We start from the raw sequence: 11,763 nt of genomic DNA, 5'->3' as shown, positions 1-11,763 counted from the left end.
GCAGATTATGCACGAATACGGATTCCCGGATAAACTGATACGGTTGATCAAGGCGACGATGGATCGAGTGATGTGCGTAGTTCGAGTATCAGGGACACTCTCGAGTCCCTTCGAATCTCGCAGAGGGTTACGGCAAGGTGATGGTCTTTCGTGCTTGCTGTTCAACATTGCTTTGGAGGGTGTAATAAGAAGAGCGGGGATAAACACGAGTGGGACGATTTTCACGAAGTCCGTTCAGCTGCTTGGTTTCGCCGATGATATTGATATTATTGCTCGTAAATTTGAGACGATGGCGGAAACGTACATCCGACTAAAGAGTGAAGCCAGGCGAATCGGATTAGTCATTAATGTGTCGAAGACAAAGTACATGATGGCAAAGGGCTCCAGGGAGGAATCACCGCGCCCGCCACCCCGAATTTATATCGACGGTGATGAAATCGAGGCGGTTGAAGAATTCGTGTACTTGGGCTCACTGGTGACCGCCGACAACGACACCAGCAGAGAAATTCAGAGGCGCATTGTGGCAGGAAATCGTGCTTACTTTGGACTCCGCAGAACTCTACGATCGAACAAAGTTCGCCGTAACACGAAATTAACTATCTACAAAACGCTGATTAGACCGGTCGTCCTCTATGGGCACGAATCATGGACCCTACGTGCAGAGGATCAACGCGCCCTTGGAGTTTTCGAACGGAAGGTGTTGCGTACCATCTATGGCGGAGTGCAGATGGAAGACGGGGCTTGGAGAAGGCGAATGAACCACGAGCTGCATCAGCTGCTAAGAGAACCAACCATCGTCCATACCGCGAAAATCGGGAGGCTACGGTGGGCGGGTCACGTCATGAGGATGTCGGATAGCAACCCGACTAAAATGGTTCTCGAGAGTCATCCGACCGGTACAAGAAGACGTGGAGCGCAGCGAGCTAGGTGGGTCGACCAAGTGGAGGACGATCTGCGGACCCTACGCAGAGTGCGGAACTGGAGACAAACAGCCATGGACCGAGTGGAATGGAGGCGGCTACTATGTACAGCAGAGGCCATCCCGGCCTTAGCCTGACCGGTAAGGTAAGGTAATGGTAAACTGAGCTTCAGCTTTACGATACAGTAAGTAATTATCTATGGAGCCTGATCTACGAAAATGTTTAAAAGCATTGGATTTATTTTTCAATGCATTGGAACACTTATTATCCCACCAAAAAGAAGGATGCTGTCTTCTAAGAGTACTCGAAACATTTTTTTTTAGTTTGACATTTACGCAAACTATCAATTAATAATTTTGAAAAGCTATTATAACTGTCTATTGGTGAATCCGAATCCACACTATTAATAACATAAATAGATATTAAATCAGAAAACTTTGTCCAGTTTACATTTTTGCACAAATCATAAACACATGTTTCGTTAATAAGTTTATTTCGAATGGGAATGTGCATTCGAATCAAAATAGGTAAATGATCACTGCCATTTGGATCATTGATAGTTGACCAAGAAGATGACAAAGTCAAATTATTCGAGCAAAGTGATAAATCAATGCACGAATGATTACTAGGTGGCACAGCAACCCTAGTAAATGAACCATCATTGAGAATATTTAAGTTGAATTCATCAATCAAATTCATAATTAATGAACCTCTTCCATCAATTTTGTCACCCCAACCAAAGTTATGGGCATTGAAATCACCTAATATATAAAATGGAGTAGGAATTTGTTGCAATATATCTCTAATTTGATCCAAAGAAAAACTAACACTTGGAGGGATATATAAACAAACAATAGAAAAATTATATTTTCCTTTTTTAAGCGAAACAGCAATAAATTCAATCTGTGATTGAACTTGCAATGTTAAATCCAAGTATTTAAATTCAATATCATTCCGAATCCCAATCATAACCCCTCCAAATGCAATTTCCCTGTCTTTACGAATTATATTGTAATTTGGAATACGAAAAAAATTAGAAGGCACTAACCATGTTTCATTTAAACAAAATATGTCTACATCATAATTTGCTAACAATGCTTTTAATCTATCAATTTTAGGAATAACACTACGGCAATTCCATTGTAGAATATGAAGCTCATCTCTGTTATTTTTGGAAGCCATTACGATGAGAAAAAGGAAGAAATAAGGGGTCCAAATGTATTCAGTTTTTCCAAAAGAGAAGCCAAAAAGGGTAAAATCAATTTGATAATTTTTTTCCAAAATTCACTCATTCCCAAAAAGTCGACTAACTCCTCCAAAATTCCCAAAATAGAATTATTAGTGTTTTCATTAGAAGTACTGTTCGAAGTTTGATCATTATTGTTTGGAATTTGATCAGATTCAATTTTTCTAAAACCTGGAATATTTTTAGTAGAAACGGAAGTACTAAGAGGAGGAAAATTTACATCAAAAGAAGTGGATGGTTGAGGTTCAGAATAATTATGTTGATTACTAGATGATTTATTCAATGTTTTTTTTCCTTTTAATAGGAGGTTTATAAACGAAATTGTTTGAATTAACAGATGATCCAACCTCATCATCTGGTAAAATTTCAAATGAATTGGGAATAGAAATGTCATTCGATTTTGTTATTTCAGCATACGAAACATGATTTTTGTTCCTAATTTTTTGATTAAATTTTGTTTGTTTTTCAATATAAACAACACATTATTTTAAAGAATTGTGTTTTTGTTTACAATAAATGCATTTATCCAACTGTTTGTCACAATCAGATGTGGAATGCGCTTCCCCACATTTTGAACATTTTTGTTTGTTTGAACAAAAATTGGAAGTGTGTCCAAAAAGAAGACATCGATCACAGTGCATGAGCTTTGGATAATAAAGTCTCACGCTGAAAATTACTTCATTTATTTTTACATAGTCCGGAAGTACAGATCCAGAAAATGTTATTTTAATACAATCCGAATGTTCATATTTTGAGCTATGTCCGTCAAAAGTTAATTTTGACAAACGAACACAATCTAAAACTCCAACTGGAGAGATGGATTGGTTCTTAAAAAAGCCTGAGCCATGATTAATTACATCCTCACAATCCAAAAATTCATCATATATAATTCCATTTATTTCGCATGCATCACATGGCGCGTACACACGGTAGGAATTGGCAAAAAGTTTGGACTCTAGAAGAGCATTGGCTTCATCTCGAGATCCAAAAACCACACGTAATTTGTCCAAAGCAATTTTTTTGATTTCCTTGACGGATTTGTATTTTTTATAAACCTCAGAGGAAATCAGTAAAACATTAATGGGTCTTTCCTTTTTACGGAAGTAGACAACAAAAGGACCCTTAAAATTGGATGGGTAAACTTTCACACGAAAGGGTTTCACCAACGAAGGGGTTTCGGCTAATATTATGTTTTCTTTTGACCCCCCCTCACTATCATCAGTTTCCATAATGAAATCTTAACAAGCAATCAATTAAGCAGAATTGTTGTGAAATAAAATTATAAGCTACAGTAAAGATTAAAAAACTAAAAAAATAAAAAGTATACTTCACTCCAAAGTAAACTGTCGACTAAATCTTCAACTTGCAACGAAATTCACGTTACAAATCCACCCAAATGCAATCCGCACAAATCTGCCCAAACGCAATCCTCACAAAGTATGCTTGAAAGCTACTACTCCTCTCCTGTATCTGCACAATAGTTCAAACTTGAAAATTGCTTCAATCGTATTTGATTTCAATCCTCGAAAACCTGTAATAGGAAAAACATATTTAAAGCGCAGGAAAATCTGTCAAGTAGAAAAAGACCGTCTAGCCTGGTCAAGGCCTACTTACCGACAGGGATGGGAACACTCACTTGCAGAGAGTAACACTCACTTGATGTTTTCTCAGCTCAGAAGCGTGCAATCAAGAAATGGTGTATGAACGACTTTTGCCTTGTGATTTTGTCTAAATGTTTGCCGAATAGAGTAGGTGTCGCACACGCATATCAAAGTCGCGACAGAGCTGTGAAAGCGACTCTCCACGAGGTGAGTGTAATTTACATTCACCGCGTGGAGAGTTGCCTTCGCAGCTCCTTCACTACTTCGGTATGCGTGTGCGACCCCTACTCGATTCGGCAAACTTTTAGACAAAACCACAAAGCAAAAGTCGTCCATACATCATTTCTTGATTGCACGCTTCTGAGCTGAGAAAACATCAAGTGAGTGTAATTCTCTGCAAGTGAGTGTTCCCATCCTTGCTTACCGAGTATGCTATGATATAGATTCTCGAATAATTATAACATTGCAGAACGCCATTGATGTAGAAATAACAGTGCGTAATTGATCAATCGGTTTATCAACGGAGTACACAGTGCCCCTCCCTTAAGGATCGGACATTTGTGCCGTAGCTATAGGTTCTAGAAGGCTAGACCAACGGTATTAGAAACTCACTTTTTATTAAGTCCATAGTTTGCAACATCGTCGTACTCCGTCCGGTAGACGGTTCGCTCAGCGGGGGTTAAAGTGCAGATCGGCCAGATCAGGGGCAGAGGGTGCGTTGAGATTACAGAATTACATTTGAAAATAGTTATATTTAGTAGCTACATTTCCCTAAAATTCTCTAATAATATGGTTCTGAATATAGTGCCAAATAAAAGATTCTTAAAATAGAGAATCTAAAAAAAATACGTCTATCTATCTTCTTCTTCTATCTATATCTATATATATATATAAAAATGCAGCGGCATACGTGGGACCGCGCATAACTCGCGAACGGATGGTCCGATTTGGGTCGTCTAAGTTTTGTTCTGTTAGTTTTCACCCAAGGAAGGTTTATGAGGCCTAAAACATGGGAAAATTGAGAGTTTTTGAAAATCGGGTTTTCATACATTTTGAACGGGGACTTGGGCGCTTGGATAGGGACTTGAAACGTCAAAAAACGCAGTAGGCAAGACAAAGTTTGCCGGACACAGCTAGTATACTATAAATTCTTAAGGTGAAACATCAAGAAATCCCAATGCAATTTTGCATACAAACTTTAGAGGCACAAATCTGACGAACGAAGCATCGAACCAAGCCACACTTGATTTTCCTGGCTTTGCTCACTTGTAAAAGAAGGCAGCTTTTCCAAATCGAGCGCATTTGTTTACGAATTTTTAAGATTTGTGCTCTTGAAAACGTAAGTAGGGGTTTTTTTAATTACAAAAAATACTGTAAAAATAAAAAGGGTTCGTGCCAGGAACTACAAAGCAGTGAGAGTTTGACGATTTTGACGCAATTCAAACAATTTGAAACCTGTGTCGAGAAATGTGAACTTAGGGAAAATATTTTTCTACAGCTTCAAGGGTGCGATTTCTCCAACAAGTTTGGGAATCACTGCTTTGAACGAATCAATAGTGATATGTAATCACGTTCAAATGTATGCGTGCCTTTTTGTAGATGTAGTTGTGAAACTGCGAGGAAACATTTGTACCCCTACCCCGGATGTTAGTTTTATTATTGTTTACCCGTTTTACCCAATTTGATTGGGTAATATTTGCATATGCAATCTGAATAGCCTTTGAATTAGAGTGCATTTTTGTGTGAGGAAAAACTCGCGCTAGTGTTCGTGTGTTGAAATGTCACTTATCTCTATATACGTTTTAGTGTTTTGGTGGCTTCTTTTCTTCTACGGTGAGTGTAGGCAACGAAAAATTGATGTTAAACGACGGCAAGGTTGTCATAAATTAGTGAAGAGTGATGAAGTTAATTTCCGTTCATCCTGGATTTCTTTCAATTCAGTCAGACAAAAAATATATATTTAGAATACATGTTTATTGATACACAAAATGAACACTTGCAGTAAATGTACTTAACCTATTATTAGCGATCCCGATTTATTGCCATGCCTAACTATATAACTGTATACGGATTTCCTAACAATTTCATTGGCACTTACATAAAGAGCATACAAGTTTATAGTTGAGGTTTTTAAGCACCGTTTTTGAGCCACTACGTATTCGAAAATTCTCAGTTTTTGGCGTCACGCCTGTATGAGCAAATAAAATAAAATCGTTTACTTATACAGTATAACTACAGCATCCGCTCGATAACTGGCTGCTGTTTAACTGGACTGCTTTTTTAACTGGTCGCTCGATAACTGGACCAAAGTTCAGTTAAAAAGCAGTTGTCTGTCAAAAATAAACGAAATCTAACCTCACATTTTGCAAATCGATAAACAAAACAAATTATAACAATAGCCTCCGGCTCCGGAAGCTTAGTTCAGTTATCGAGCGGCGCTCGCTTACTGAACTGTCGTCAAAACCCAGTTATCGAGCGGAAGCTGTATTAGGATCTACCTATCAATCCAAGAGGGGATGATCACTAAGCCCAAGTAGTCAATGAATATTTCTGCAGTACAGTTAGAAAGAACAGCTATTGAAAAGAAGAAGACAAAATTTCTAATCGAAAAATAAGTCCCTATAAGGAGTCAATAATTATTTCGATAACAAAAGTTAAAAGAACAGCATTGAAGGAAAAAATTTCTAAATGAAAAATCAAACTCAAATCAAATCAAATAAATACTACATTAACACAACTTGAAAGAACAGCCTATAAACAAAAGAAGGCAAAATTTCCTAAGGATATGTTAGTGGCTGGAATGCATATGATTTCTATAACAGCACTACAACGTTTCTCTCAATGAGCGGCAACAAAGACTTCCTAAAAAAATTGTCTTATAAGCAAGACATACCAGCTGGTAAATTGGTCTACTAAATTTTTTCTTCATTCGACCTTTTGTCCCATTCCAGCTTTTGTCCCTTCGACCTTTCGTACATTTGTTCTTTTGTCCTTCGACCTTCTGTTCCAAAGCCTATTTCAACGAGTGCAACATATCTGCGATTGTGAAATTTGTAACACATACTTTTGCACATGCATACGAAGTGATCTGCCATAGGCGAATCGTGATTGGTAAAGGAAATAGGTATTGTCGGGCCGCCACCAAACCGGACTTCGCACAATCAAGTTGCGACGCGACCCAACTCGCGACGTTTTTCAATCATATCAAAGGTAGTGCGCATCCTTCCCGTTGTTGTCAGCAACACAGCGCACTAGATGCGAAACAGTTGCGACACTTGTGGACCAAGAAAATGGCAATTTTTGATTGAATGTCGGTCTTGATTCCAACCGGATAGACAATAGCTGTAACAATAGTTACAGTTACACTATTCCCCAAGTGTTATTTCGGATTAAAACTCGATAAATTAATGCGATCTGCGACCGACCCCGTCATTACATACAGCAGCAGCCCCAGCAAATACGAGTGCGTGCGCACTCGATCAGATGAGTTCTACTGATGAAAGAGTAGGGGGATTCACTTACCAGCGTAAACCGCTGATTAATTGTTATTCTGATTGAACATCGTGACCACCAATAGGGTGGCCCACATATATATTAAAAAAAAATCGAAAAAGGACAAGTCTTACCTGCTGAAGCAGTTGTTTTGGACTCTCAGAAGCTACGTTCAAAATTTGAGCAAAATCTATCAAGCCTAAGGGAACAAGCTTGAAGTTTGTATGGGAATACGTGGCCAAATGTATACAGAAATCTAAAGTATTCGATTTTTTCGATTCGCTAGGTGGCGTTTCATAATTAAACCCTTTGGTATTCTTGTAGATGACTATATGCCAAACAACTTTGTCGAAGACCGCCGCAAATTGATCGATTAGGATCACATCATCACTGGAGTCAAAGATGGAATTGTGTCGGCTAATTTGTTCCATATTAAAACAACTATTTGATGGTTTATAAAACCTATAACCATTCCTCTAATCAACCAACAAGTGTTGAAAGGTTCGTCACGTCAAGTGTCGGCACAAGTTTCCAAACCACCTTTTTTATTTAATTTTTGTCTTCCATTTAAGCATTGACAAAATAATTTGAATGGTTCGTCATCTTCGGTGTTGGCATGTGTAACGTTCAAGTCAAAATCAATACGTGTTTTGATTCGAATAAAGGTGGCATTGCTAAGCAAAGTGAATCCAGATCATGTAACTTTCCCCCCTCACTACCAACAAAACTTCCCGTAACAGTCGTGGAGAAGATGAGTCGTGGAGGTGATATTGGTCTCTAGTAGCGTCACACTAACATTCCTTCCCTTCCTCGATGACCGTAAGGACGTAGTCGGAACCGTTATTGACTTTAAAAAGTATGGAATTCTAGAAAATGCGCATTGAAAGCGGAAGCTACTCAGAAGCTCCGTTTGTTGATTCCTTGTGCAGTTTCGATTGTTCTGGTTAATCACGGAGTAGCAACTACGAATTGTACGGTCATATCTATACTCATGCTAATGTAAGCAAATGATTTCCTTATCTAACTAAGCGCCTCTGGAATGAGGGGTCCATTCGAATTCGAATTTTTCTAAACGGGGGGGGGGTGGTTGATGGCTTAGGTTTAAACTACCTCCAGCCCTAATATTTTCAGAATAACGCGCTTTGTGATGAGAAAGAAAATTTAGGCTGCGCCCTATTCTCCATTTAGCCAAGAGGTTAAGGCTATGGATCGCCAATCCGAAGACGGCGGGTTCGATTCCCGTTCCGGTCGTATCATTGTACTTGCCTCACAATGTACAAATTCATGCAATGGCAGGCAAATCAAGCCCACAGACAAACAGACGTAACACTTGCGAAATTTCCATCGACCCTGCTTTTAACGATCATTTTCAATTTTCATAGTTGTGGCTTTCACAACCAGAGGCGCGCGCATCGTTTTTCTATGCGTTTGACGTTTCACACTAGCGCCTTCTGTTAACGATATGGCACAACATAGTGATTCGTGCAACTTTTCCACCAGGTGATGGTAGAGTGAGCTGGGCGATGGATTTCCATGAAAATCGTTCAAGGTGTTACGTCTGTTTGTCTGTGGCAAGCCCTTCAATTAATAACTGTGAAAGTGCTCAAAAGAACATTAAGTTGAAGAAAGTCAGGCCAAGTTCCAATGCGAACGTCGAGCCATAAAGAAGAAGAAGAAGCCGCATTCAAACTACGAATACAATACATCATTGTTGTTTACGAAGTGTAAGTGTAAAATCAAAAAAGGTATCATTGCCGTTGAAAATTTCAATTTTTGGCTACGCCACTGATACAGGTCTATACCTTTCCTTTGGTCAGCTCGTCTACAACTTCTATGTTACCACAGCTAGCAGCCACCTCAGAGGGGGTTCGTCCTCTATTGTCAAGGTAATTGATATCCGCCGAGTAGTCATTTACAAGCATTTTCACAGTTTCCAAATAGTTAAGTTCAGCTGCCAAATGCAGAAGAGTCTGTCCGTTCTCATCTGGATTGTTGACATCTAATGAAAAATCAACGAGGAGCATCTTTACAACATCCCAATGGTAGTCCATGGCTGCTACGTGAGCAGGAGTTTGGCCGTAAATGTTAGCTGTATAAAAGTTTGCGCGATGGTCAGCAATTAACATCTTGACCATTTCATAGTGACCTTCAGAGGCGGCAAAATGAAGAGGAGTATTTCCATCGTTGTCTTGCGCATTGACATCAGCAGCATAGTCATCCATAAGCATTTGTACAAGTTCCATATTACCTCCTTTGGCCGCAAAATGAATAAGAGTTTGTCCGTCTTCATTGGCAATTTTGAAGTCTGCAGAATATTTGTAATCTTTGTCAATCATCATCTTGACCATCTCCCACTCACGATTAAAGGCAGCAAGAAGGAGAGGAGTATTTCCATCGTTGTCTTGCGCATTGACATCAGCCGCATAGTCATCTATAAGTATCTGTACCATTTCCATATTACCTGCTTCGGCTGCCAAATGAATAAGAGTTTGTCCATCTTCATTAGCAATTTTGTAGTCTGCAGAATATTTGGAATCTTTGTCAATCAGCTTCTTGACCATCTCCCATTCACGATTTTTGGCAGCAAGAAGGAGAGGAGTATTTCCATCGTTGTCTTGCGTATTGACATCAGCTGCATAGCCATCTTCCAGCATCTGTTCAACTTCCACTATACCTCTTGTGGCCGCCAAATGAATAAGAGTGTGTCCGTCTTCATTGGCAATTTGTTGGTCAGCTAAATATATATAAATTAACTGCTTCATCATTTCCACATCACCATTTTTGGCTGCATAATGTAGAGGAGTGTTTCCATGCCTGTCTTGAGCATTGATACATTTGATAGCACCATGTTCTGCAATCATCTTCACAAAATCTGTGTTCCCATCAGATACAGCGTAATGAATTGGTAAAGCTCCTCGTGAATCTGGAGTATTTATATCTACTTCAAATTCGTATGTTTCCATTTTGTTATTGCTTGCTCCATGGTAAGTACAATCTCCAAATTGGTGGTCACAGAGAACTAACTTTAGAATGTTTTCTTTCTTGGATTGAACAGCAGCATGCAGAAGTGTAGCTTTTTCGTCTAGCTCTCTATTTTCAAACAGTTGTTTAGCCTCATGGTGATTTAGGAGCTCTTGTAAAATTAATTCGAAACCATCAGAACAGGCATAATACATTATAAAAGGGTTTTTGTGGCAAATTTGGTCAATTGCGTCCATTTGCAATTCACTGTTATCCCAATTTTCCTCAATCATCGAAAAGAAAAAGGTTCGAACTACTACATGTTCTGCCAGAACATTAAACAATAACGCTTCCCAATCTAACACATGATCATACAAAAAATTCGAAAGGAAATATTCAGCATACGATAAGTGAGTGAATTCTAGCTGATTATTGTTCGAAACGTTGATTAATAGTGACTTTTCTCCATCGTCTAAGATTTGTTGCATGTTTCCCAGAATTGTTACAGAATCGTTATTGGTCGATGTGTCACGTAATTCACGAACGTTAAATTGTGCAATGGCAATTATCTGATGGGCACGATAAAATTTGTCCAGATTGTCTTTGAAAAAATTCTTAATTTTTGAATCAACTGATGCGTAACCTTCTTCGTTATTTATTTTCTTAATAAATATATTGAACGATATGTTGACGAAACTTTCATATAAACGCAATACACTGAATCGGTTTTTCAAATCAAATATTTCGTTTATATGCTTATTTGTTGACCTCCAATAATTCTCGAATTTTTCCTTGTTGACTTCTGCAAACATTCGAACCATTAGAGGTAGGCCAGTAAAACGGAAGTAGTCAGATTGTATACTGTCATGCAAAAGCTCGAGCAAACGTTTCGCAAATGTTTTAAATCGTTCGGAATCTTTCTGACTGATCCCAGAACTGATGTCCCAGTAGTTTCTCAAAAACAGCAGCTGCTCATCCTCAACTAATGGAACAAGATTTAATACCTCAACTTGCAATTCTTTCTTGAGTGTTTTTTTCACGTGATTTCTGCCACTTATGAAAACCCGAATATTATTCTTGCAGAACGTTTCTTTGATAAGCTTAATAGCTGTGCCCTGATGCAGTGCATCAATCTCATCGAAAGCATCTAGTAGAATAAAACATTGTTTTGGATAATTTTCCAAACTGTTTTGAATGAACTGTTGGATCGATTTTGAAAAAGCGGATTTTACAAGTGTGAATATATCGTTTCGTCCTTCGTTGTTTTTGAACAACCTACTCAAGCAAATCAGATAAACGTGTTTGTTGTAATCAGTTTGTAGTGAATATGTAATTTTTTTCATGAATGTTGTTTTCCCCATGCCTGGTTCCCCTACCAGTATGTAACAATTTTGACCATGCGGTTGTTCCAGCATTGCAATTAATCCAGCTTCTGTGAATTCTTTCTGTCCTTTTTGTGAGACTAGCTTACGGTCCACATAACTGCTGAAATCTGCTGCTTGTAAAATCCTACGCATTTCTGCTTTTATCATTTGAACACAGA

General features: G+C 38.6%; 1 protein-coding gene and 1 long non-coding RNA gene across 2 annotated transcripts; both read right to left on the bottom strand.

Moving 5' to 3' along the window:
• Positions 1-5,722: 5,722 nt before the first annotated feature.
• Positions 5,723-7,792, bottom strand: LOC134291144 (uncharacterized). Its single transcript, XR_009998933.1, has 2 exons — positions 6,766-7,792; positions 5,723-6,734 (listed from the first exon to the last, which is right to left on the bottom strand). It is a non-coding gene; the product is annotated as an uncharacterized LOC134291144 (long non-coding RNA).
• Positions 7,793-8,928: 1,136 nt separating this feature from the next.
• Positions 8,929-10,596, bottom strand: LOC134289742 (putative ankyrin repeat protein RF_0381). Its single transcript, XM_062856165.1, has one exon. It carries the CDS (start codon positions 10,511-10,513, stop codon positions 9,056-9,058), a length of 1,458 nt encoding a protein of 485 aa, XP_062712149.1. The 5' UTR covers positions 10,514-10,596; the 3' UTR covers positions 8,929-9,055.
• Between the last annotated feature and the right edge of the window lie 1,167 nt (positions 10,597-11,763).

The sequence above is a fragment of the Aedes albopictus genome, chromosome 3 (genome assembly GCF_035046485.1).
Source record: "Aedes albopictus strain Foshan chromosome 3, AalbF5, whole genome shotgun sequence".
Classification (NCBI taxonomy): domain Eukaryota; kingdom Metazoa; phylum Arthropoda; class Insecta; order Diptera; family Culicidae; genus Aedes; species Aedes albopictus.
The sequence above is the reverse complement of the archived record's forward strand: the minus strand, read 5'-3'. Positions and strand labels throughout refer to the sequence as shown.